General features: G+C 37.6%; 1 protein-coding gene across 2 annotated transcripts in view; it reads right to left on the bottom strand.

Moving 5' to 3' along the window:
- LOC141439595 (tumor necrosis factor alpha-induced protein 8-like protein) overlaps positions 1-26,059 on the bottom strand; it is an 88,906-nt gene extending 62,847 nt beyond the window's left edge. The window contains exons 1-2 of one of the 2 annotated variants that reach the window (XM_074103887.1): positions 25,691-25,780; positions 824-886 (exon numbers count right to left, since the gene is read on the bottom strand). In XM_074103887.1, coding sequence (XP_073959988.1) covers positions 824-833 — 10 coding nt within the window. In that variant the 5' untranslated portion in view covers positions 834-886; positions 25,691-25,780. Of the gene's footprint in view, positions 1-823; positions 887-25,690 lie in introns of both variants that reach the window. The other variant, XM_074103886.1, reaches the window with a different exon arrangement.
- Positions 26,060-27,630: the final 1,571 nt, after the last annotated feature.

The raw sequence follows: 27,630 nt of genomic DNA, 5'->3' as shown, positions 1-27,630 counted from the left end.
AGTGAGAAAAGAGACTCGTGTGTTGCGGCAGCAAGGGTTAGTACCCCTTAACCCCAATCAGAACCACCACTACAAACAATAATATCCGGACACGTGTTTCAACTCTCCGAGATACCTTTGAATGTCGCTGTTCCGATGCACCCCACATACATAGTCTAATCTATACTAATATTATAAATGCGAAAATGTGTGTGTTTGTATGTTTGTCCGTCTTTCACGTCGAAACGGAGCGACGGATCCACGTGATTTTTGGCATAGAGATAGTTTAATGGGCCCAGAGAGTGACATAGGCTACTTTTTATCCCGGAAAAATGCACAGTTCCCCAGGGGACAACACAAATTAACACAAGGTAACATTATAAATACGGAATTAACTCTATCTCTCTCTATCTATCTATTACTTTACGCTTAAACCGCTGAACCTATCTGGTTGGCGTTCGGTATGGAAACAATGGAAACCTGGATAGGTCACGCGGGATGTCGATAAATCAATTTTCCGCAGACGGAATCGTGAGCAACAACTAGTAAACACTAAACTTACACTTAGTGCTCTGATATTGCACGAGCCGGTTTACGGAATTGCGATGTTTACGCTTTTATAGAACGCTACTAACGCTTTTTTAGGAAAGTGGTGACCCTGATCTTGTAAGATATTTTAACTGACTTAAGAAATATACGCAACTTTCATTAGCCATATGACAGACGCGATAACTACAAAACACAGCTTCTCATATTTCTAACACAATAAGACAGACACTTCATATAAAAAAAAACACAAAGTAAAATAAAATAAATCAAACATAAAAGAAAAATAAAAACTTACAGGAAACCATGAGGATAATTAAAGTTAAACTTCGTTGAAACAATCGTGGTTTAGCTTCAGCTCCTGTAAAAGAAAGAAAAATAAAAGTCGTAAAAAAAAACGAAATAAGAAAATAAAGTAAGAAACAAGTCAACAAAAAGACGAATAAAAGTTAAATTGTCCATCAATGTTGTAGTCCCCTTAAACGCTATACCGGAAGAATATTAACCATAATTACAACAAAATACTGGCTGTTATTTTCCTGATTCTATATTTAAATTCCTTTTATCTTGCACGCAGTCGCTTGCCGCAACCATGCGCCCGGATGCGGGAAAAAAAAAGAAAAAGTAAAGCTGGGACAGATGCGACGCATGCATAGAAACTTTACGCAATAATGACTGTGAGTGAATGCATGAAAAGATAATCGCATGATGTGGAGAGAACAGTTACTGATAGAATAGTTATTAATAACTGGCTTTTTCCCGCAATCGCTTACCATTTCTATTCCACTTATTATTATACAGTTCTGTAGAGCCCTTAGTAGAGCTGTTCCGACCCCATCCGTCTTCTACGAATCGTCCTTAAGGGACCTCTTAATTACAATTATTTGACCGCGCAACCACTGGTGATGACGAGTCATCAGTTATTGTGACGGTTGTAACTGGTCGCTCGAGAAATAGGTCGGAAAATGGAAGGGAGAATGTCAGTATGAAAAATCTTCAGTTCTTTAAGAGGTTGTATTTCATAATTTATTTCTCTTATTAAGTGAATTCTACCTATATGCGTCAAAGGTTCAGTTTTGTTTACATTATCACATTGAGATACGAGCTTTTTACGCCCAAGAGCGTAATGACTTTTTTTATTTGTAGCAAGTCTCAAAATATCTTAGTAGTAAGTAAAAGGAGTGTGGCGATGATTTTCCGAAAATCGAATTTTACTGCAAGCTATTTTTCCATTCGCTAAATTTCCCAATCTAATCTGCGGCTAAAGCGCGAAAAGCGCTTAAAAAAAGAATAAAGAAAGCGGGAAGGACGGTTAGGGGGGCTTCTAATATACTCTAGTTCGTAATTTCTTATTTACCGCCCTAAAGACACATTGTATCACTTCGCTCGCTCTTGGCGTAACTCCACTAGTTATAGGAGCCTAAAAGTTCTCACAGTTTTAATTACAGTTTGAAATTGATAGCTTTTAACTTTTGATGTGAATTGCGAACTATCGAGGTGATTTTAGAATTGTGTGTACTGAATGCTGGTGATGGGTCTGTAAGATTATTAAGAAGAGTAGAAGTAGGTAATCATTGTTAATACCTACAACCATTTTCACTGGCGGTACTTCCGTTCTACTTAATACAAATGATATATAGGTACCATCAGCCAAATATGTGGTCTACCACCCTAAATTTGATAGTCGTTTGCATGTCATAAAACAATAACGCCATTAAACGTGTCTGTCAACTTGAAAGTTCGACTTTAGTGACATATTCATTTGACAGGAACTTGTTTAAAAATTAATAGACTACTTATTTGGCTGATGGTACAAACTTGTACAAATATTTCAAGTCAATCCATACACTAGAAGTGAGTGAATACTTACAACAAGTAAAATTTGACCTTAACAGACATACAAACAAACATCATCAGTCAGAAGACGTCCTCTGTTGAACAAAAGCCTTAGAACGCCAAAAAGAAATCGCCACTTGCATCCACCGGTTGCCCGCAACTCTCGCGAAGTCATCAGTCCACTTAGTGGGAGGCCTGCCAACGCTTCGTCTTCCGGTTCGTGGTCGCCACTCGAGGACTTTTCTCCCCCAACGGTTACCTGCGGGGCTTCTACGAAATTCGGAAATCGAAGTTCGTGTCGTTCCGTCCCTCTGACACTTATACTATTTAATACGAGCGTGAGAGGGACGGTACGCGTACGATACGAACTACCATTTTCGAATTTCGGAGTAGGCCCTCTGTTCTTCGAGCGATGTGGCCCGCTCATTTACGCGTGCGAAGGCGCGGGTACACGCTAGTACAAAAACCTGATTTCAAATAAAAAAAACCGCATTCAAATCGGTCCATCCGTTTAAGAGCTACGGTGCCACATACAGAAACACACACAGACACACATAGCTAGCGGTCAAACTTATAACACCCCTCTTTTTGCGTTGGGGTTTAAAAATAAACGCTTGTAAAAACTCTTCATACTCTGACATCCGTTTCATTCAACCCGCCGCGGTGTCTGGGACGTGAATCATCGAATGATTACAAAAAATGTACCTATGAATGTTTGACAACACTCACGCCGGCTTGTTTGTCTTAGAGTTAACTGCGACTGCCGGCTGTAGTTTAATCGCAAACATTGACAGCGATCGTATTGTCATAACATAACGGGACTTTATATGCTGTCGCATTTTTTGCATTCGATTCACAAGCCACTAATGCCATTTATGTAACCTTTGCCCTCTTGTTCTGAGAGGAGGCCTGTACCCAGCAGTGGGACGTATATACGCTGGGATGATGATGATGATGATGTAACCTTCTTGTTTTTCCTTTTTGTACAATAAAGAGTATAAACAAACAAACAAGCCCAGACAATCAGGCACGCATACACACACAACTCACATCCATACTAATACTAGAAATGCAAAGGTATATGTGTTTGTATGTTTGTCCGTCTTTCACATCGAAACGGAGCGACGGATCGACGTGATTTTTGGCATAGAGATAGTTTATGGACCCGAGAGTGGCATAGGCTACTTTTTATCCCGATAAAATGCACAGTTCCCGAGGGAACAGCGTGCGATAAGCGAATTCAACGCGGGCGAAGCCGCGGGCAAAAGCTAGTATCGTTATAAATAGGTAGTGCCACGAGAGTGAATTATTTATTACACACACGGCTCCTACTGATTGCATGAAAGGAGAATGAATGAAATAAATGAGTGAATGTCAAAATACCGCTGTCATTACATGCCATGTTCTTATGTGCGTGACCTATACTCTGTGGCACTACCTATACTATACTACTGGTTTACACGTCGAAATTTATTACTACCTATTTCTATTTGTCAATCTTTCGTAGTAGTTAGGTACAGTCAAGTGTAAAAATATGAACTTATTCAGTTTCAAAAATAAGTACCAAAGACTCTTATTCCGACGCAATAAGGCCGTAGTAACGTATTTTTGAGTGGTTCGAATAGATACTTATTTTTGCACTTGACTGTACTAGTACAATTTTGTCTTATGCAGTACTAACCGTTACCGTAACCGTATTCTCTGTATACCGAATTTCATCTAAATCGGTTTAGTGCTTTAGACGTGAGGAAGTAACAAACAAACAGACTTACAAACTTTCGCATTTATAATATTAGTGGGATAAGTACTATATAAAAAGAGAAGACCTGACTCACTGACTCATCAACGCCAAGCCTAAACGGCTAAATAACGCGAGCAAAGCCGCAGGCAGCTATAGTATAGCACATTGTTACATTGTGGTCAATGATTATAGAATGGAACCCTTGTTCCCCAGCGGAAATGAACTAGGAAGTATCCTTGACGAAGGAAACCATAAAACGAAGTGAAACATCAAATGAAAGAGAAAGGTAAAGATAAAAGCGTATTTCAAACGAACGCAACTTTGATTGAACGACGGACATCAAAGGACTGTAATGGAGAACATATTTTACATTTAAGACTGTGTATCATAATATGAACGCGTATTTAAGTATTTTTTGGGTTATTATGTTGTTACACCTCATGGTCATTTGATCTACCTACATTGTCAACTTTACAGGATTGTTATGTAATAAACCTAACCTGTAAACCATTAATATCGGTTTTTTAGTACAACAAAAACTTACAAAAATGCTCGACAGGTTAACACAATAACTATGTGTATTAGACATAAAAAATGCTACTTTAACATAAAATGTTATTAAATGTAAAGGTATCTTTAGAAATGTTTTTCTGTTGCATTGCATTATCAAGCTTTAATTTATTAAATACTTATATAAAACTAGTCAAATACCGTATTGCATTTTACTTCAAAACCACGGTTCAAGACTATTATATTTCATTGATAATTTGTAACCACAAAAGTATGTATATGTGCTCATTCATTATAAATGGGAGAGGTCAAATTGTGATATCGATTCTGGAAGCACACACTCACGATAACACTTTTATTCTTTTTATTAGTTCTATATTTAGCATTTTCCTCCGAGGGTAAACAATTATTTAATTAAATGAGGATTTTAATATGCATGAGAATATTCTTAGCGTCCGTCATTCACACCGTTCCGGTTCTGATGACTTCATAACATAACGTCATGAGTATTTTTACGGAATTATTCGTGTCTCAAATTTTTACTCCATTAAGGTTTAGCAAAAGCTGCAAAGGGTATTAGGCCGTGGTAGTTTAGTGGTTTAAGCTATGGTTTCTCCTGTACAGCGTAGGTTTGAGCCCGGATTCAAATTTATGTGCGGGATTTAATTTTTTTATCATTAACTTTTCGGTGACCAAAATCGTCGTAATAAAATCTGAATCAATGAAGAAATTAGACAAAAATAGATATCCATATTCATAATTGACCTGCGTGAGAACTACAGCTGAAGCCCTCTCATATCGAGGAGGCATGTGCCCAGCAGTGGGGTATACTCGTATTAGAGGACGAAGATGATACAAAAGGTGATAACGCGGATATTACTAGGGTACCAAGTCTATTCATCGGTCTGGTTTCTGAATCTTTAGAATCGTAACAGCTACATTTTGAAATTTTCAGTTGCCCACTGGTGTACAGTATACCTACTGTGGCCGCTGTAGCAACAAAAATGACATAATAAAGTAAAAAATAGAAAAATAATATGAAAATCTTATTTCTAATAATGGCGTGTATGTATCTCTTCGTACGTGAGTCCGATCCTCACTTGGCTTTTAAATCATTATTTCGTGGTCTGTAGAATTACCCAAGAACTTATTAGTATGTCTGGTAGGTAATTAGCGGTTATGTTCATTCGAATTTATGAACTGGTTGTGTTGGTTCACTAAATTAGGAATATCTAGTTCCATTCGAAGAATTTTTAACAGACTTCATAATATGAGATTTCAATTGGATTATGTTTTTTTCTATTATCTCTGATTGGATCCGGTTATTTACATACAAATCTGAAAAAATTGTTTAGGAGGATACAATTCCCGTTTGGTCCCATTTAAAATTGAAGAAAGAATACTATGCATAGAGAAGTTTTTTTTTAAGTTTTTTTCTTTCCGGTCTGATGCATCCGTATTACCAAGTGATTGGGTTCCATGCGACGGACACGGAGCAGAGGTAGGCCTAAATAGGAGGTGGCGGGACTACTTGGAGCGAATCCAGCCGGACTGGCGATATTCTGCCGAAGCCAGAGAAGTAGTGCAAGGAGAAAGGGGAAATCTTTGCCGAATCGGCTATTAATTGCTACGTAAACATGTTTTTTTTCTGCTTTACGATCGACTGGACCAATAGCAATCGACGTAGTTTGCGATCGACCGCTGGCCACCCAGTCCTATCACACAAACAAAGGTGAGTCTACAATTATGCAACCATGCCAGCATAAGGGTGAAAGCAAGCAGCCATTTTTCATTTTTATGGCAGGTTAATGCACGTGCGATGCGCGAGTTGTTTACCGCTCTCAATTAAACGTAAACAAAGAAATCCAATTATGTTACAAGTACCCGGGCAACCGAGCTTCACACTTTAACTCTAAAACACGTTTCTCCATCTCCAGAGATGAGACCAAGCTGGATCGAAAACCACTACAGCAAATTTCATCGAAATCGTTAGTCGTTTCCGAGATTCTCGGAATGAATAAATATTTAAAAATGCTCGTTTAAAGGTGGTTATTTATATGTGGTTATTATTTCTTAATGTGTATCCTTAGTTTTGATTAATTAAATATTTTCTTTACTATATAAATTATCAAAGAAAAGGTAGTAGACTAGATAGGTAGAACTTGCCTATGCCTGCCGCCTGAGTCTTACGGGGATTTGGGATTTAGTTCCCCGTTAAGCCACATTCATTTTATCTGTCACGTTGTGTTGTGTGTGATGTTCTCAGTCTCTTTCTCTCTCTATAGCTTTGATGCGACACAACACAAGCTGTCACAACACACTGCATCCGATAAATGTGAACGCAACCATATCAACATCATCAGGCCTACGCGTCTGTTCCAGACGAATTTTGGCGTGTTGCCTGTGCACAACGTCAACGCAACCATATAAAATGTATGAAACCGATACCGTTCTGATGCGCCACGACAAAACACGACGTTTATTTAAAAGATTTTGTTGAGTGTGGGGCGAGTCAGAGCTCAGACAAGCTCTAATAATATCAGGCGTCAAATTCACACATTATTTACAGATGCTCTTTCTCACGGCCACTATACTTATACAGTCTAAATTCCCCAAGCAATATGACGCATTTAAAGCCTAAAGTACCACTATACCACCAAACAACGATATTTCTTCATTTACACTCAGAACCGTTCCATAAGGAAACATAAATTCCGGATGTCGTCAATTAAGAACGGAAACCAGTTAATTAAGTTAGAGACAAACTTAGAGCGAAAATAAATAATTTCCCGTCACTTTCGAAGTAAAATCGTGAGAGCAATAAAACAATAACCAGCGCACGCGCGTGTGCGACGAAACCAGACTTCATACGATGATGAGTGACATGACGAGTAGGGTTTTGGTAAACTGATGTACGGTCGAACAAATTGAATCATGGCCCAGGGTGGAACCTTTTAATAATCAATTTCACTATGATTTCCTTGACAAAAGTATGGGATGTCAACATGACATTAGTAGCACAAAGGTCCCATCCTGGGTCATGATTCAATTTGTTCGACTGTACATAATCACCTCACACTAATCTTACTAAATACATACCGTAAACTACTTCAACTTTGCCTTCTGGCCCCAACATTGCCTGATTTGATTTAGAGTCGATAACTTAGCACTCTTATAGGTTTTTAAACTTTTATCTACACGGGAATTATTATTACGGGGGAATAAAAGTTTAAAAACCTAAAGGGTGCTGAGTTATCGACTCTAAATCGAATCAGGCAATGTTGGGGCCAGAGGGCAAAGTTGAAGCAGTTTACGGTACTAATATTATAAATGCGAAAGTGTGTTTGTGTGTTTGTCCGCCTCAAGCCGTAACGGAGCGACGGATCGACGTGATTTTTGGCATAGAGATAGTTTATGGACCCGAGAGTGACATAGGCTACTTTTTATCCCGGAAAAATGCACAGTTCCCGAGGGAACAGCGCGCGATAACCGAATACCACGCGGGCGGAGCCGCGGGCAAAAGCTAGTAATATTATAAATCTCTGATGTTTGTTACTCAATCACGTCTAAACCCCTGAACTGATTTAGATGAAATTGGGTACCTATACAGATAGTTTGAGTCCCGAGGAAGGACATAGCATAAGTTTTTAACAAAATCCTGGTATTTCAATTCAACGACCTAATGGAATACACGTGCGTAGCCGCGGGAAAGGTTCAGTTTAGCAATATTTAAGTCGTAGTTTGAGTATGTTACATTACAGTTAATAAAATGACAATATATGATGCTTTTTACAATATTTTATACAAGCATGACGTGTTAAACAAACTACAAGCCGCAAATGCGTAAGCCTTGGTTCCTTACTACTTCAGAGAAAAAAATGAGTCAAGTGTTAGTGCAGCTACAGTGTACGAGTAGGTAATCTGTCTAAAAGAAAATCTGTCTGTATTTGTATTTCCATATAATCCTCCGAAAAATTAATCAAAACCCGAAAAAAGGATCGCAGAAAGTAAATGTATTTTACTCCAAATTTAACGCGAGCGAAGCCGCGGGCAAAAGCTAGTTGTAGTATAGAAATTCATTCATGTTTCTATATATAAATAACTGTTTAAAATCTGACTACTATACTATGGGAAAACGGACCCGAAGGGTCCAAACGGAGTCCAATTGCTGGCACTCACGTGGCCGTCTGACTGTCACACAGGTTTTACAGCCAGTTGTTGGTGGAGCGACATTCTTAAAATTTCCACAGTATATTTTGTTGTCCCAAAGCCATGCAAATTGACAAAAAATATTTTTAAACATTATTAAGGGCTACTCTCACACATACCTATATTTTACTAATATCAATTTTTTTTATTTGTCTTTTCCTATTATTTAGAGATGTACGGAACCCTTGGTACGCGAGCCGACTCTTTTAGCATGTATATTAACATGGTTGTGTTGAATATTTGACCTATTATAGAGTGACTACGAAGCTTGATATGATATTTGTATGAAAATACGATACTATGTATTTAAGTATCTATCTATATAATTAAATCCGTTGCATACCCAAAACAATTGCTAAGCTTACTTGACTAGGTCAAAAATATATTATTATATTTGTATGTATGTATGTAAATACTTTATCTTGAATGATACAAAAATATATTATGATAATATATTTTTATTTGGTGGAATAAATTTATATTTGGTTTGGAATACCTACTGAAAAAAAGCCAAAGTGGCGTTATTAGAATACTTTATACCTACCGCCGCCTAACTTTGCATAAAAGTTCATTGCCACGACTATAGTACCACAAAAACTATAAAGGTATAATTCCAATAATTGAATAGGCACTATACCGTTAAGCGATTCGAACACAATCCGGAAGTAACGTAAAGACGTCGCATAAAAAATGTATCTCAAAAATGCGTCAATAATGAACTTTTAGGCAGATTTATATGGCGCGTGGTATAGACACAGTGTAAGTTCTTAGACTTTGGTATAGATGCCTAATAAGAGTATATCATGGCAATTAGGACGATGACTATAACCAAAGTCTAAGAACATTTTCTTACAACATAGACTCTAGTGTCAGTGTGTTAAAGCAACCTTTTGCAACCCAACGTCTGAAAAGGTTCAACCAACAATGCAGCAGGTAAATGTTTACAAAAACAACCCGAAGCACCGCGAACATAAACAGCACTGGAATTAAATTCGAGCAAATTGAATCCTCAGCTTTAATGTGCGTGCAAAACTAACAAACAGGAAAGTGAACAATATTAAATTGATAAAAGGACGTAATGAAAATAAATATTAATAACGGAGTTGGGGAATCATCGATGCAATTACGCAGCGCGAAGTTTGACGTCAAAGTGGACTATTTTAAAACGTTTTCTAATTTAAGTTAATGATCATTTATTGATGTTACAAATGTAATTAATGTTTTAAATGATTTTATACTGCAATTAGCCTTTAAACGTGGCTTCGCTCCCGTGAACATTACGGGGCCTACTGTCAGATAAAATGTGATGAAGAGTCTGTTTATTTGATGAAAAGAAAAGAGATGGTACCTATCACAGATGAGAGCGCCAAAGTCCGAATCATCGTTTGCCATAATTTTCTTTCCCACTGAAACCTAAAATAAAAATGGTCATGCTATAGAAAACTATAGGTTAGGTCCGGTGTGTTTTATAACAATTCTGACTAATTAAATATTGGAATCAGAGAAAAAAGAGTTACGGCAAACGATAATTCTGAAAAACATTACATTCGGACTTTTAATAAGTATGCTAGCCGATATGGACCCATCATAGATACATACATATCTGTCACATAAAATTTATCAATGAGTGGTAGTGAACCAAGCTCCAGGTGAGGCAGTTGAGTTGAAATTCGGAAATTGTACTGAATTTTCAAAAATTATTGCAATATAAATAGACCTCGAGCGGTTGGAATTTCGGAATACTTGCGTATATCCCGATCCCGTGGAAATATCGGAATAAATAGCCTTGGTGTTATTTCCGTGATCCATCTACGTCATCATCATCATCATCATCAGTCTATAGCAGTCCACGGCTGGAAATAGGCCTCCCCCAATGAGCGCTGTTGCGCCCTGTCCTCGGCTAGACGCATCCAGCTTCTACCAGCAGCCTTTCGCGGATCGTCACCACGACCTACGTACCAAGAACTATCTACGTACCAAGTTTTTATCCAAATCCGAGCTAAAAGGGGTAAAGAAACTCAAAAAACACACGATTACTTATTAAGAAGTTGTGTAAATCATTTTGACCTCAGCTCATCCCCTTCTGCTGCCGACTGTATCAACTCATAAACAAACACCCCTTTACTCGCGAGTATAAAAATATAACAACCAACATCATCCACAATATTGCCCTATAAATTGACGTCCCCAAAACTCGTATCATCCCTATTGTGCAAAATTGTGTCACGGACAGGTCGGACGGACCTTCGGCGTACGTAATTCAATCGTTCGCGGTACACACTTGCGGTCGTAAATTAATACTACTATCAAATAACATCGCCGTATGATGTTGCCAGTAATAGAAGCAAAGCAATAAATTAACATGATTTCTTAGACTACATGCATTCATAATTAAAACATACGTTTTAAATAGATAAATTAGCTGTTTAAGTTGATCCTCAGCTAATGGACCCCAATGTTTCGTTTTGGTTTTGCCGAGTGGTTGCTACTGTATTGCTTGTGCGATTAGGCAATAAAGTGAATAAAACTACTTACTTATAACACGAATTAGATTAAACTAGAACGCGTTGACTGATAAGGATTACATGTATTTTAAGTTATTGACAATAGATCCGAGACCCGGTACGTTGACATCACATCAACATTCCTAGTGGGATTGTGAGTTAGTACAGACTAATACAGAAGTTGCCTAGTTACTGAAATTATCTGAACACAAACTTACGTGATTGGGAATATCGTCGTGTTCAAAATGTTTAAGCACTAGAAAGCTTCGATATTTATGATGGCGGCTGGACTAAGGAAGAACTTGTTCGATTCAATAAACAGTCCTATCGAACACGGAATTTACATTTGTTTGTATACTGCAAAAAAAAAACAGAAAAGATGGAGCATCATCAGAAAAGATTCCTTTTCTAGTTAAGAGTATATATTTATGTACAAAACAATATGTAATGTAGTACAGTAACAGCAATAATAATAATGGAAGCAGGATGAATAAGGTATAAGTAAAACAAGTATAAGAATGCTTGAGATCACTTGAAATCGGTGAGTCAGAGGTCTGGGGCAGCAATGCGCATTCCTAAAGGCGTGATAAAACCAAGTTTTAGGACCTTCAACGCAAGTTCAAAATGGTCAAATGTTGTTACATAATGCCGCACTTAAAATGCTTATTATGGTTTAAAATTGCCATACAAATATTTTGGATCCAAACTTTGGTTGTTGACCTCAAGCAATTATAATAAAGCAGGTACGTTTTATAACGGGAACGTTACTTTACTAATATGTAAGTAGATGTGTGTTGTTCATTTGCATGATTTTCAATTCGGTTTGGTCTGCTAATAAGGGTTCCTTGACAGGCGAAATATCGATAGATGGCGTTAGTATCGAGAGGTTCGTTTGACGTTTTAATCTTGCTTGCGATTGGATTACCTAGTTCTTCTCCTCTTTTAAAATATGGCTTTTCTGTCCTAATTAATAGGACAATTTCGCCAGTGTCAAAGTAAACTCTCTTTGAGAGGGACGTTGTACGGTAATTGTACTTTTTGCAACTTGATAGTAAAATTCCAGAAACCACGTGGGGACAACTTGCGCATTAAAAAATGTCAGACACGAGAGCAATATAGAATTTTGTGATCACTGTTCACTGTTAAGGTTAATTGCCGCATAAAACATTATCAAAATTATACTTGAACTAGCCAAAGAAACAGAAATAGCAAAATGAGATATTGTCTACATCCACCATGTTCGAATGCTACAAATCGAATCCAATTTACCTAGTTATTTAACCAATCACAAACGACACATGTCAAAGTCGTCAAACGGACCACGCGATACTAGCACCAACAAACCTAAAACTAAAACGGCAATAAAACAAAAAAAATAAAAGAAAGAAGTAAAGAAAGAAAGAAATCATTCATTGCCACAAAAAAAAATAACAGTTGAAAAAAGAAAAACATACCTACACTAAACCTAAGCAGAAAACAGTTTTTTGTGGCAAAAGGAGCGGACTCAGCATTTGCTGCGAGTGTAAGCGTAAGCCTGCATTACGCAGCGCTGATTTTCAGTCCGCCCCCCTAAAAAAAGCAGATAAGTGACCAAAGTATGCAAGTAACAACCGCTTTTGAAAGACAGAACTATTCGATTTGCATTGGATTGCATTTTGTGGTATGCGCAAGGTTATAGTCTAGACAGGCAGAGAGACGATCATATTAGTGCATAAATCACTGGCAATGCATCTAGCTTCAAGGTAATCTACTATTGTTGGTCTCGGCCAGTTTATTGCTAAGCTGTTTATTCTGAATTCTCACCATACCAAGTGTAACAAGGAACGTTTGACAATTGTGAACTATGGACATATCCAACAATAGTTGTTATCATTCTTAAGGGCCTGAAAATTCTCGACGTTGATTGTGTACTGGAAAAATTTGCTGCAATCAAATGAAATCAGAAATGAGGAGATCTAGAAAACTTGATTACCGATATAGCCTAGATAATTTCACACTTTTAATAGCGAAGAGAATAGAATAGAATGGTTTATTTGCTCGAACAAGCGTAATACAGGTGAGGTGACACTGACAATATTACAGGAAGGCATCTGCTGCTAGACTGTTGTACTCTAATCTTAGATTAATTCATGAGAGATGGGCACATTGCTCATAGAACTAGTATTTGTAACGTAAGGTTAGAGTGGCGACCGTGTACTGGGAGACGAAGTGTTGGTTGGTAAGCAAGGACGAACGATCTGACAAAGATTACGAAAATACATTGGCTGCAGGTAGCGCCAAACTGATCGTTATCGTGATTACAGAAAGCCTACCCAGCAGTTAACTTAACATCTTCCAGTTGCAATGGTGAGACAAAGTTATTCCCTAATCCTGTAATTCCTGTCTGTGTTAGACTTCGGTTACATACAAGCTCATTCTGGCAAGTTCATTCCATTCCATCGTTCTGGTTTTCTGTCATTAACATCCGATTGACGAATATTATTGAAAACATTTAATTTCCATCAGTCTGGGCTGGACTATCAGATCAGTCCGTCAGTCTGAGAGGTACACAGTAATTCTGTCGTCATTCTGTCTGACCATAATGATGAACTGAACTGATTCCACAAATGAGGATGTACCACTATCTCATACTTAAGCTGCTCACCATTCTACTTTTGTCAAGCAAGTATGTCTCTCAGTTGACGAAGATCGCGAACCTGTACAGCGGACATCAGACAATCGTTGCTCTCGGTTAACGGCAATGCCTGGTTGACTGACACGCCATCGAAAATATCAACTGCTTCATTTTACCGGTTCATCGTTAACTAGTAAAGTTTAATGAGAACTTAACAAGCGTTGCGCCCGTTTTATCTGCCTCTTAAGCGATATCTTAATGAGATTCTGTATGCAATTACCGACTGCCTATCAGAAGATTATCGAAGCAAGTCCTTGGAACAGGTTTTAAAGCTTTATAAAGGTTAAATAACGATAAGAGCAGAATTGTAATTTGCTGCAAAAAGTTGTCTAGATTACGAGGAAGGATTTGGCCGTCAAATAAGTCGTCTACGTAGGAAGTATACAAAATTATTAGGTACAAATGGGTAGTGTTTTTCGTTTAAGACTAACCATAAGGAAGATCAACGCCGGTCGCGGGACTATTTCGTGACACGCGCGTTTTTTTTTTCTATATTCTCACGAATAAATGTTATCTTTCTTTCTTTGAATCAAATTCATTATAATAATGGTAACTGTGTAGGAGTCTTATTCGCAATTAGGCGTTTCTAAAAAAAATCCATATAAATAATAAATCAATGAAGTATTCCATTTAACCTTGACTCGAAAGAAAATATTGTTACCTCTAAGTCCACTAATAATACAGAACGTCTATGAAGTGGACGGACATATTACAAAATTTATTAGTTTCCCTTGCGTGACTTGCGTCGTCCATAAATTACTTACCCTACATCAAATTTCATGTATATTTAATATTAGAAAAAGCAAATGCGCAAAACAGAAAACAGTGACTAACAATTAAATTACAAATATCCTAATATTGGGTATGTAATATTATGTTTCATTGGCTTGAACTTAATACTGCAAAACTTATTCCAAATGACAAAGGAAAATAAATAAGCTCTCAAACAAGCAAAGAATTTACGAGAGTTCGTGGGTCGTCGACCTCGAAAATGTCTGAAGAAATATGAGTGCTGTCAACGTACGCTCTGTGATTTTGAAGACGCGCGGCTTTGTTCTAATAAATTAATTTTAATTAAAATAAGGTTGAATTGCCTAACAAATAACGTAACAGCATTTTAACGCTGAAGAGAGCCAACAATACTTCATAAATGCCGTTCCGCTCGAACACTAGATAAAATCAATTCCGGTTTAAAATTAAATTATTTTTTAATAGAGCTGTGGTGGAAATGCCCCATTATGAATTCACACATTCCCACATCATTAAAATTTCCTCTCTTGTTTTGGATCTTCTATTTTAAAACATTCTACGACACTCAAAATTCAATACGCTGAAATAGTTGCTACTGTGGCAAAAAAAAACACCGTAGTACCATCAATGGTACTATCTGATAGTACCACGGTTAAGAAGGGGTCTTGCAATGATGCTTAGATTAAGATCAATGTACAATCATTTAAAGTAAATTATCGGTTCGTTAACTCATTAGCTCCTATTGCTGTTGTTAATAGTCAATCTATTAATAATTCTCTACACAATGGCCCGAGGCATGCCAATGAATGTATTATTCAAATGACTGACAGTGTATTTATTAAAATAGCAAGGCGTTATCCCTGTGACTCCTCCTCAAGCAGAGGGTCGTGGGTTCAAACCCCGGCTCGCACCTCTGAGTTTTTCGAAATTCATGTGCGGAATTACATTTGAAATTTACCACGAGCTATGCGGTGAAGGAAAACATCGTGAGGAAACCTGCACAAACCTGCGAAGCAATTCAATGGTGCGTGTGAAGTTCCCAATCCGCACTGGGCCTGCGTGGGAACTATGGCCCAAACCCTCTTGTTCTGAGAGGAGGCCTGTGCCCAGCAGTGGGACGTATATAGGCTGGGATGATGATGATGATGAATACTTGACTGACTTGAAACTTGAACATGTTTCAGCTAGAGGACAAAACAATGGAGGTCTTGTCAGGTTCTAAATATGTAAAATATGACATGTACTATCGAGCTGAATGTGTGCATGAGCCACTGTAGTAGGTACACCTTTACACTATGATATATGTTGTATATCAGGTAAGGCAGGGAACGATAGTGTCCTCGGGTTTTGCACTAAAAACGTGCACTGCGTTACCATGTTTTACAAAATCATAGAATTCGTTTACGAATACAAATAGTGAAATCCGTTTTTTTTTTCTTTTTTCTAGTAAGTTATTAGTGCCTGTATAGAAAAGGAGTGCTTAAATGTTTATACATCATTTTAAGTACGGCGATATGGAACTGCTTATTTTTGAATACTTACATAATAATTACAAAATTGCGTCCACGCCCCTTTTCTTATTAATGGAGTAGGCTCTGCAGTCAGTCGGTCATTCACCTTTTTAATCGACTTAAAAAAGGAGGTTATCAGTTCGGTTGAATTTTATATCATCCAATACCTATCATTAATACCTTACGTTAGTCACCTTTCCGGAATGATTAATAAAAAAAATCAAAGGCATTTATAGCAACAGCATTTGGTCACTATTCTCAATTAAAATTCATCATCAGCCGTAGGACATCCACCATATCGTTCAAGACTCAACGTTTAACAATTTGCCTATAGTGACGTTAGGAAAATCATGATATTCCAAGGCATATCCTGATTTGCCATTTCATGATTTGGCCAGTTTAGGCAGATCACGAAATTCCTAGGCATATCATGAAACGCCGCCATATCGGTTCTGGCACTTCGCCGGCCGCTGCCGCGGCACGCTCGCTTCGCTCGCTCGGCTCGTGCGTTGTGGTCACAATTAAAACTAACCACTCCTCGCTTCGCTTCGCTCGTCGTACCTTATTTTTTTTTCGTCATATCACGATGTGCCCTGTATAGAGCTAGGAATATCGACGAATGTGTTGCTCTAATCGATCTGCCGTATTGTTTCTCAGGCACATCGTGAATATCGTGATATGCCTAAGAATTTCGTAATCTGGCGGATTTTACGATCGGCCGCCGACACATCCACCGTTAACCCGCAGCTTTAACCAGGTCATCCGTCCATCTCATTGGTGGACTCCTGCGCTGCGCTTGCCATTAAAATTACAACTTTTATTTTAAACCTCATCTCACCAAGAAACTACATAGGTAGTATAATATGTAGTTAATTATAGCATAAAAATGCCTAGTTTATTCTAAACCGACTGCATTTGAAAGATCGCCGTGACCGTTACAAATATGGCAGAGAACAGCTGTGCGCACACCTGCCTGCGCGCGCGCCTGTGTCGCATCGCGAAGGAACCAGTCTAAGTTTTTATGCAAGGGGATCCATTGTAAACTAAAAACGAATACATGACGTTACACGCCGTCCTTTCTGGAGATTTGATAAGTTAGCTAGTACTTAAAAAATATTATGTGAAGAAGTAAGGACAAAAAAACTTAAACTTTAAACAAATCTAGATTAAAAAAGAAGTACCTAAAACAGCGAAAAATAATTGAAATCTGTAGATTAAAAAGAATGTGCTATCAATTGATCAGTTTCACGTCGGTGCCTCGGTTCATACGTTCCATCGCAATGAGTGACAGAGATGGGCTTCCACGAAACTTGCAAATCGAAGTTAGTATCGCACCGTCCCTTTCACTCGCGTATTAAATAACATAAGCGTCAGTGGGACGGCAACATATGAAGTTCGAGTTTTGCACTTCGTGGTATAGAGCCAGGAATGGAGCTAGCCCATCTTTCCACAACCTGTGGGATTTAGCACCGATTTCAAACTGATCAGTGAGTAGTGCGTGCATTTTTTAGGGTTCCGGAGCCAAAATGACAAAAACGGAACCCTTATAGTTTCGCCATGTCTGTCTGTCAATCCGTCCGTCCGCGGCTTTGCTCAGGGACTATCAATGCTAGAAAGCTGTCATTTTGCACGGATACATGTGTAAACTATGCCGACAAAATGGTACAAGAAAAAATTAAAAAAAAAATTTTTAGGGTACCTCCCATAGACGTAAAGTGGGGTGATTTTTTTTTCTCATCCAACCCTATTGTGTGGGGTATCGTTGGATAGGTCTTAAAACCATTAGGGGATAGGTCTTAAAACCATTAGGGGTTTGTTAAGACGATTTTTCGGTTCAGTGATTTGTTTGCGAAATATTCAACTTTAAATGGCAAATTTTCAATAAAATTGAGCGTCCCTCCCCCCTCTAAAATATAAACCGGTGGGTGGAAAAATTTGAAAAAAATCAGGATGGTAGTACGTATATCAAAAAAGTTTGCTTGAGAATTTTTAGTAGTTTATAAGTAAATAGCAGCCTAAGGTATAAAATATACCTAAACTTGGAAGATTCCGTATAAAATACGAAATTCTTAGAAAAATATTACTAATTTTTTTCGTAATGGCTACGGAACCCTATTTTGGGGGTGTCCGACACGCTCTTGGCCGGTTTTTAAATTTACAGCCTTCAGTTCCGTATTGCTGTCTAGTCATTATCTCTCAGACGATGTTTCAGATTAAACAATTTTATCTATGGTGTTCCATTACATATGTTAAATTCCTCCAGTCCTCTTCCAATCTTCCCACATTGCACGTCAACCAGCAAAACATCATACATTTCTCAATGCCACCAACAGCCACCAGCATTTACTTTTTAATTACGGCTATACGGTTTGACATTGCACAGATCCACATCCACATACCAAGCCAAAGGTTAAGCCCTTGATTATGCATTCGTCTAATGAAGTCCCATTAAATAACACCCCTAAAGTGGGGAAAGCAAGGCCGCACCCCGCGTGCCACGCATATTCCACCGAATACGACTCGACCTTGGACGTCCATTCATAATCTACATTCCACATACGGAATCCCGCATAATCCCGCTTTCTGAGAGCTGGGGATGACATACTTTTAATAATGAAACGATTTCCCCAAAGGCTTTGTATACAAATGAGCGTTTTCCTGGTACCTACGCATGCAGCACTCAGTGGTACAGCGAGGCAAGATTTACAAATAGTTTCAAATTTCGACGAAGAGAGGGGTGTACACAATTTCAAGATTTGCCTTTGTGTAGTGGCATCGTTGGATCTATTAAAGGGCGTATTTCCGGTTGCGTAATTTCTGCTGCTTTCGGTTGTCTTTGTCTCGGTCTCATAACACAAAAAATTACGCTTGTCTGGGTTCACTCTAAAGGATGGCAAAACTCAATTTTTTACATTGAAGCTACTTTGAACTTAGTTCTGCCTAATATTATTAAAATACATTAATTAAATAATACACGGATCACTCACCTTATTGTAGTCAAGATATTTCGAACCAATCCGCATTGACAAAGAGTACCTAACTACCACGTTGGTATCCGAAAAATCCGAAAAATGTTTAATATTTTCGACTGCGACTACTTGAATGACCCATATTATATTCTATTTTCGTAAATCTTATTCTCAAGCTAATTTTGAACATTATAAATTTTGAAGATATGGAATTTCAGACGTCAGAGGTAAATAACGCTCACAGGTTCTAAATTATCATGATTGAATCCAGGTGCATACTGCATAGACATTGCTGATTGATACCATCAAACCAAATGAATCAAGTGGTTATGATTCGAATTTAACAAAAGTGGGGCACAAGCGCACGTAAACTCGCATTACATCAGAAGCTCATCATCGACTATAAAAATAAACTATGTTACTCGTTAGTTGTACGTATCGTAATATCTTTACGTTACAAAATAAAAGTACGTACAATTAAACATAGAGTACACGGACATTCCAGTTATAGAGTTACGTTAAATACGTTTATGCTTGTTTGGACACATCCCATTTTACTTCCAAAAGGCAGGGCAGGTGTAATGTTAAAAGGACCACGCAATTCATGCATTCACATATTTGTGGAACCTTCTAGAACAAGCGGCATAATTCGTTATGAGTAATCATTAAAAATATAAACGCGAACTCAGTGTACTGTAAAGATATGGGTTTTTTTAACTATATGAGCCTCTTCAAAAGTCCCCACGGGCAGTCAGACAGAGTACACGTTTCTATTGTTATATCTAATAAGCTTGCCCAAAACTTTATCTGCGTCCCGCGTATTCGCACTTTACCTTTTTCGGAATAAAAAGTACATAGCTTATGTCTGGGGTAGTGTAGCTTTCTAACTGTGAAAGGTTTTTAAAAATAGGGTCAGTTATCCCAGAATTTTTTCTCTTCATATACAAACAAAGGTCACCTCTTTAATGTACGAGTATAGTCTAGATAACAGGCACAACAGTGAACGTGACTTAACTTCCCAGTAGGAAAGCGGTCAGCGAAATAATGGTAATTGAGTCTGTGGATAACTCCACACACTATAGTCTAGTCTATTCTATTTATTCTAACCCACCTAATTATTTTCTTCAATATGTTAGTGGTTACGTCAAACAATAATCTTGTAACGTTATGTGACAAGAACATATTTCAATAAACGTGATCCCGATCCTAACCCTTTCACGAGCGCATATTGGAATTCGTTCCTTCATTACCTACACGAACGGAATTCAGAATTTGTTGGTCTATTTCCGGTGGTTGCTAGGGAATTACTGGTGTGGAGTAGATTGCAAAAAAGTTGATAGAAAAAATAAATTTTCCTCTCTCAAATTATATTAAATTGTCTAGTCTGATTATATTCTTAACTATGTATAAAATAACCGAAATATGTAGATAATAAAATAATAGATAGATACTGTTAGTTATGGGCCATTTCCAGTATTTTAAATTGTCATCTCCCAGGATAATTTCAAAGGCATTTGGGAATTTGTGCCTCTGGGAGAGGACAGGTTAAGGCGTTGGTTCTTTTTCATTCAGGTCAGTCTAAGTAGAACTCAAAAGTGTAAAAAAGTAATTATGCACTTAATTTATATTAAATTGTAAATATGATTATATTCTTAATTATGTAAAAATAACCGAATATGCAATAATGATAATAGAAGAATATTTATCTAGGTTCTAGTATTTCTTAAATATTATATTAAGTATTTGAAGCATTTTTATGCGAAAACTAAAGCGAAAACTGATCGATTTCCGGATTATTTGCGAACTTTCCAAGAGGGTAGCAAACACTCAGGCACCGCTCGCGAATGGATTGGTGGAACGATAGAACGTAACATTGATGGAACATTTCGATGGTTCCGCTTTGTACGGAAATTCCTGGCTGTAGATTCAGCGAGAATTGATACCCGGGAAGTATTTGCGTTGAGACCATCAGTTATTTAATATTGAACTTGATGTTGAAAAAGTTGTAATCTGAAAAGGCAATTTCCTTAAAAATACACTTTATGGGATACAGATCTGATTTTCTCTTTATTACTCTTGCATTGCAACACACACCAAAACCTTCCTTTGTATTGAAGAAGACACTTGCCGCCGCAGTTGTAAGATCCGGGGTGAACCTGATTAAAATCTCGAGTAAATTTATTCATTGTAAACAGATGCCCTCTTGAAAGGAATAACAAACGCGGAAGGATAACAGAGTGAAATAAAAACATTTTTGCGAATTTTGCGACTTATTTGCAGAGTTGTGTGAATTATCCTTGCGAAGAGATTCAACGGGTCGGGAATGACTAAGTACCTTACGAGTAGGTTTGTGAACAGGGCACAAGCTGCTACCGCGGCCGGCTTTGCCTGCAAAATGAGTCTTACACTAATAAAATAAAAATAAATATAAATATCACAGGACAATTCACACCAATTGACCTAGTCCCAAAGTAAGCTTAGCAAAGCTTGTGTAATGCCAAGCCACCAATAATTCGTTTCACTTTACAGTTACAGGTGGAAACGGAGATCTTCCAAAGGTTTTATTACCACCCTTATGTTGATAAATATTAATTTTAATAATAAATAGCAGTTAAATGCTAATTTTAGTCAGTACAGTATTTGAGTTGACTGCAGTTTCGGAGATCAAAACACGCGACTTGTCTACTTTTCACCTAGCATGTTTGTACCACGCCATGGAGCATTCTCAATTCTGAGCCATTTCTCTGCGCGAATATTATCATGTGCTGAGATTCTCATAACTTACGTTGGTATGTTACGTAATGAAAAAGTATTGAGGTTTCGACTGTTCTAACCGAAAATAGCTGCTGGCGTCATAGTAATTTGTAAAGTAACTTCTTAATAGTCTACAGGTGCATGAATATTTTCATAACTTCAAGGAACGACCTTGTTACTAGTTGTTACGATCGGAAAGGACAGCCTTTATTCTGTTAAAGATTTAAGACTGTTTTAGAAGAGCCTTGACACAGCGAGGACGCGTCCTTCGTGCGGTGCGTGCCAATCGATTCCACCTCCACCTTCAATCTGACTAGGCAACCTGGGGCCTAAGAAAACGAAATATTTTATCCATGAGGGTTAAATTTTCATGGTTAAATTCAACAATTAATTGGTTTGGTCTTCTTTCAGACTTAAACTAGGTCGCACTCGAATTTAGCGGCTCTGCCAAAGGTGACAATGGATTTGATTAATTTTTACTCTTGGAAATTTATTTTCTGTTTGCAACAATCTGAACATTAAAGGGTTCAACATGTACTAAAGCTAAACGGTGATTCTAGTGCTATAGCTCAACAATCTTCCTGCAAAGGATCCTATTGGATACATTTGAATCTTTCCAGATGTTAGCAGGCCTCAAGTTTCAGGAAGAGAAGTCCCTTGGCCATAGAAGTTTAAGAATTGCACAATATTTTACTAACGTCTTGTAGAGGAAGTTGAGACTTGGAAAACTAAATCAGACAGAACTTCGGTAAAGGCGAAGGCACAGCTTGTACATAATTTGTGTTGCGTGGACTGTACCTACTAAGTTAAAGTTGGTTAGGCTTGCAACCTTGACCGCTAGTGTAGCCTTGATAAAGAATTTACATAATGTCCTTGCAGTTTAATAATCTTGAGATAGCCTGAAATATGAAGGTACTTTTGTTTTAACGATTAACAATAACTGGAATTTATATGAGATCCAGCCAGATTGACAAGGGATTATGTAGGTAGGTAGGTATGTCTTAATTTAATTGCCGATGTTTGTCTTTATCGACACAATGCGTTATGTTAAAAACAATTTTAATTCATGCTCGTTTTAATTTAATTTAATCTAAGTCAAGTACCTAAGTTTTTTAACATTTGTTCATTTTTAGACACCAGAGGTGAATCATTATTCATATTTATGATCAGGCAGGGGTACTCGGTACAGTACCTATTAGGTACTTGTGTAAATCAATTCAAGCTTCCAACACGATAAAAAACCCAGAACTTTCGCATCAAGCTTTTACGCCTTAAAGCCAGCGTTGCGTAACATTTTCTTGGTCAGCGATTTTAAAGATGGCAGCCTTTAAGACTTCTCCCTTGACAAAGAACAGACATCAAAGCACATGTGGTTTATGAAATGAAGAACGCTTCATTAATGTTAATTAAAGTAGAGCGCTAATCGCTGGTGGACCATGAAAGATGGAGTTTTTAATGGGCGCAATTCTCTTTAAAAGTAATATATAAACACTGGTCATGGGATGTGCATTTGAGCGGTGTACGTAAGTATATTTTAAAGCTCAACAGTCAACAGTTAACAGGCAACACTTCTCTTTTGTTTTTTGTTATTGTTAGAAAAGGGAAGTAAAACTTACTCATAATTGTAAGGTATTAGATGTGCTTTCCTACATATAATTGTACGATACGTTTGTATTGTACCTACGTGTGTAGATACGTTTATAAAATACGCCAAATAAATATCTTAGCGACTAACTACCAAGGACATAGGAATGGTCCTTCGAAACTAATAAAAAAAAACTATTTGGACGAAGGGACGAGTGAACCGATTTAAAAATTTGCTATTCCAGTTTAATATGCTACTTTTAATCGTAAAGCGTAAAGTTTCCGCGAAAAGCAGACGACAACTAACTAAAAGTCTAAACAGAACGCAGACGAAACAGGTAGGTACATTGACATCTATTACCTTACGGCACTAGACTGGCTGTTTGGAACCCGATATCATCAATATTACTTTGGCAGGTGGTAGGACCTTGTGCAAGGTCCGCCCGGATTGCTACCACCATCTTGCTCGCTAATCCTGCCATGAAGCAGCAATGCTTGCACTGTTGTTTCGGCGTGGAGAGTAGGTGAGACAGCCGGTGAAATTACTGGCACTTGAGGTATCCCATCTTAGGCCTCTAGGTTGGCAACGCATCTGCTATCCCCTGGTGTTGCAGGTGTCTATGGGCGGTGGTGATCTCTTACCATCAGGAGATCCACTTGCTCGTTTGCCATCCAGTCGAATAAAAAAAAAACGACACAAACCCCTGTCACGGACGTCGACAAACCAGTGAAACCGTCGGGTGACACAAGCAAAATCAACCAATTACCACCTCAAGTCAAGAGGGGTAATCAAACTTATGCATAGCAAATTAAGGTTAATAGATATTCCACCATTTTTTTTTCTGCAGTTAGTAACTGTTGCCGACGAGGTTCACAAAACTGTGCTGTGAACCAATTTTGTGCGCCGTTTTGATGTAAGAAACATGCAGTCTATACATAGATGTCGATGGGTAGGTACATGAAGTGAAATGATAGAATCTAAATATTATTTTATTTAGTACTTCTTAAATTCTTACTAGGTAGGTACTTAAAGTATTTGATATCTTAACTCAAAGGTCGCAGTATTAATCTATAGGGGTCGTAGAAAATTGTAGCTTTGGTAATAAGTAGGTAGGTAGTTAATTAAGGATTTAGGCAACACTGTCGATATCGGTTAACAGTCCCCTATTTTATGTAAGTACTAATGATGATAATTGGGTGTTCATTTCGTGCATATTCAAAGAAACACGGAACTCCGGAAGTCAGTAACATGGTACCTATTTCAAATTGTCATAGTCACTTGTTTATCGCCTGTACCTATGATGTTTTTGAAATAAGGCTCAAGTCAGTTTTATATTGATGTTTTCATAATTGTATGCAAACAAGAATATTACATCCATAACCTGATGTTATTATACTTACCTATTTACCTATTCAATAATTAACACGCGAATTGTCGTTAAATAACTACGTTTAGAAAAGGAGCAGCGATACCGGCAAATTTCAAATTACATATTCCCAAGTCTTCTGCCATTTTTTTGACCGTTTAGATTAGAACTGTTTTTAATTTTAATTGGCAATATTTTGTCTGTTAAAATGGCATTTTTCCTAGGTCCCAGGTAGGTCCTATCGCTAAATGAGAATAAAAAAAATACCAACCATTAAGTATGTACTTATTTATACGCAAGGTGGTTGGTTCAAAATACGTTGGTTATGTATGGCTTACCAGTGGTCTTGCCTACCTACCAGGAAAATAACAAGCTATAGGTAAATATTAGTCGCCTTAGCACTTACAACTTATCAAAAATACCTACCTAAACACGAGATCAGTCTAACGTGTTTGTCATTGCCATTAACTACTTATTATAAAAAATGTCTCCTAACGAGGAACTTCATATGCCCATTAGTCATAAAAGCCACGTTAAAAATTCGTAACACGAGGAAAGTACCTAAATATAAATTAATTCACAAGAAGGCAATTAGCCTTTCAATCTTTTTATTTTTCGTTTTTAAAACACCAGAGGCACACCTTTTTTAAAAACAATTAATTAAGGATTATATGGATAGAACTTCGTTTCTCTGTGGTAGCCTAAACTATTTTTTTTATTAAAATAATAGGTCATTTTTTTTTTTTTTTTACTTACAGCTAGAGACATGGCACTCATTCAGGACACACTGGTAGATAATCCAGGATTCCAGCTCGATCATCGTTGAAGCAGTCATTTTTGATATAAAAATCCAATATTATCAGTACTTAATTAAAACACCAGTCAATAAGTGAAAATCAAACGTCTCGCACAATATCACGAAGTTCATTCACTGAACACTATTATATAAATTAAAAGTATTGAAAGCTGTTGAATTTCAGTCAGCGTTATCATATATTTATTGTAAATAGTACGCGAAACATGAGTAACGCAATGTTTTGGAATCGCTCACGTCCGATACCGAAGTGCTTAGCGTGCTTGTGCTTTCGATTCGAACGGTTGGTTGGTGTGGTGTTCGTTCGTACTCTACTATGTATGATATGATCATCTGTGTAGACGGTATCTGTGGCAGTCAGGGAGATTTTACTGATGTTACCATTTACAAATTAACATTCCCGTGACTGCAGGGCTACTACAAAACTCGAATCTCGAAGTTCGTGTCGTGCGGTCCCTCTCGCTCTCGTATTAAATAGTATTAGTGTCAGAGGGACCGCACGACATGAACTTCAAGTTTCGAGTTTCGTAGTAGCCCTGCGGTATAGGTAGTGATACTAGAGTTGAGATCAAGCACGCACACAAAATATGTCGTGTAATAACAGCAGGATTTTGTCATTTACTCATTCTTTTCATTCATTCTCCTTTTTAACCGACTTAAAAAAAGGAGGTTATCTATTCGGTTGTATTTTTTTATGTTTGTTACCTCAGAACTCCGTCATTTATGAACTGATTTGAAAAAAAAAATATTGCGTTCCTCTAGGAATGCCTTCAATTAGATCCCATAAGCACCAAATTAAGATCTGATGATCGTATCTTAAGGAAATCGAGGGAACTCTTCCAATAATCCTATCCTTCCTATAGTAATTTAGATATATTTAGCAGTAACTCATGCATTTGCTCTTGAAAATCATAATTTGATTTAGTGGAACTGATGATGAAGACCATATTGGACCAACAGAACAGAGCTACTATTCAATAACAAGTACTTCACGGGTTGAATTTCAATTACTTTAACACAGTTGCTAAGCACTTTAAGCTCGTCGTAATGCATATGGTACAATGGAATGGGTGGTGAAGCACCAGGACTCCTCAATAATGAACGTCTCTGCATCAGAAAAAGCAATCTTTCGTAAAAAGTGTCGAGCATTTGACATTAAACTATTGTATCTTAGATTATTTACACTAAAAAGCGTGAAAAAAAATATATAATTAAAAATTTAACCGACTACAAAAAACCATGAAAATAATTTTCTACCAGTCTGAAGTCGGTGCATCAGCACGAGACAGCAGGAGTGATTGAAGTCTAAAATATCAGCAGGTATGTAGGTTAGGTGAAGTAGACGACTATAGGTCCACTCCTGCTGGCTCGCGCTGAGGCACCGACTTCAGATTGGTAGAAAAATATTTTCATAGTTTTTTGTAGTCGGTTCAATTTTGTGTTATAATTTTTTTTGTGCAATTTGTTCTTTTTGTACCTTTGTGTGTAATAAGAATTCATTTCAACTCTCGTGGCACAGTGGCAGTGGCACTACCTATACTAGTACCGCAAAATATGTCCGGTCCTCCGGTCCGGTCGTCGACGAGTGGGGTGGCTCTTTGATTGAATGCACGTAGTCTCTTTTGGGCTTGAGCATCTCCGGGAGCGTAAAAAATATCCAAAAATTGCGTTACGTATTACTTGAACGCCCCTGCCACCGTTAATATGATAAATCCATACTTAATATTATAAATGCGAAAGTATGTGTGCGTGTGTGTATGTTTGTCTGTCACGTCGAAACGGAGCGACGGATCGACGTGATTTTTGGCATTGAGATAGTTTATGGGCCAGAGAGTGACATAGCGTCGGTGAGATTGCCAATTACGTTATATGCATTTTTTGA

This window comes from Choristoneura fumiferana, chromosome 21 (assembly GCF_025370935.1).
Source record: "Choristoneura fumiferana chromosome 21, NRCan_CFum_1, whole genome shotgun sequence".
In the NCBI taxonomy this organism is placed as follows: Eukaryota; Metazoa; Arthropoda; class Insecta; order Lepidoptera; family Tortricidae; genus Choristoneura; species Choristoneura fumiferana.
This window is presented reverse-complemented; position numbering and strand designations above follow the sequence as displayed.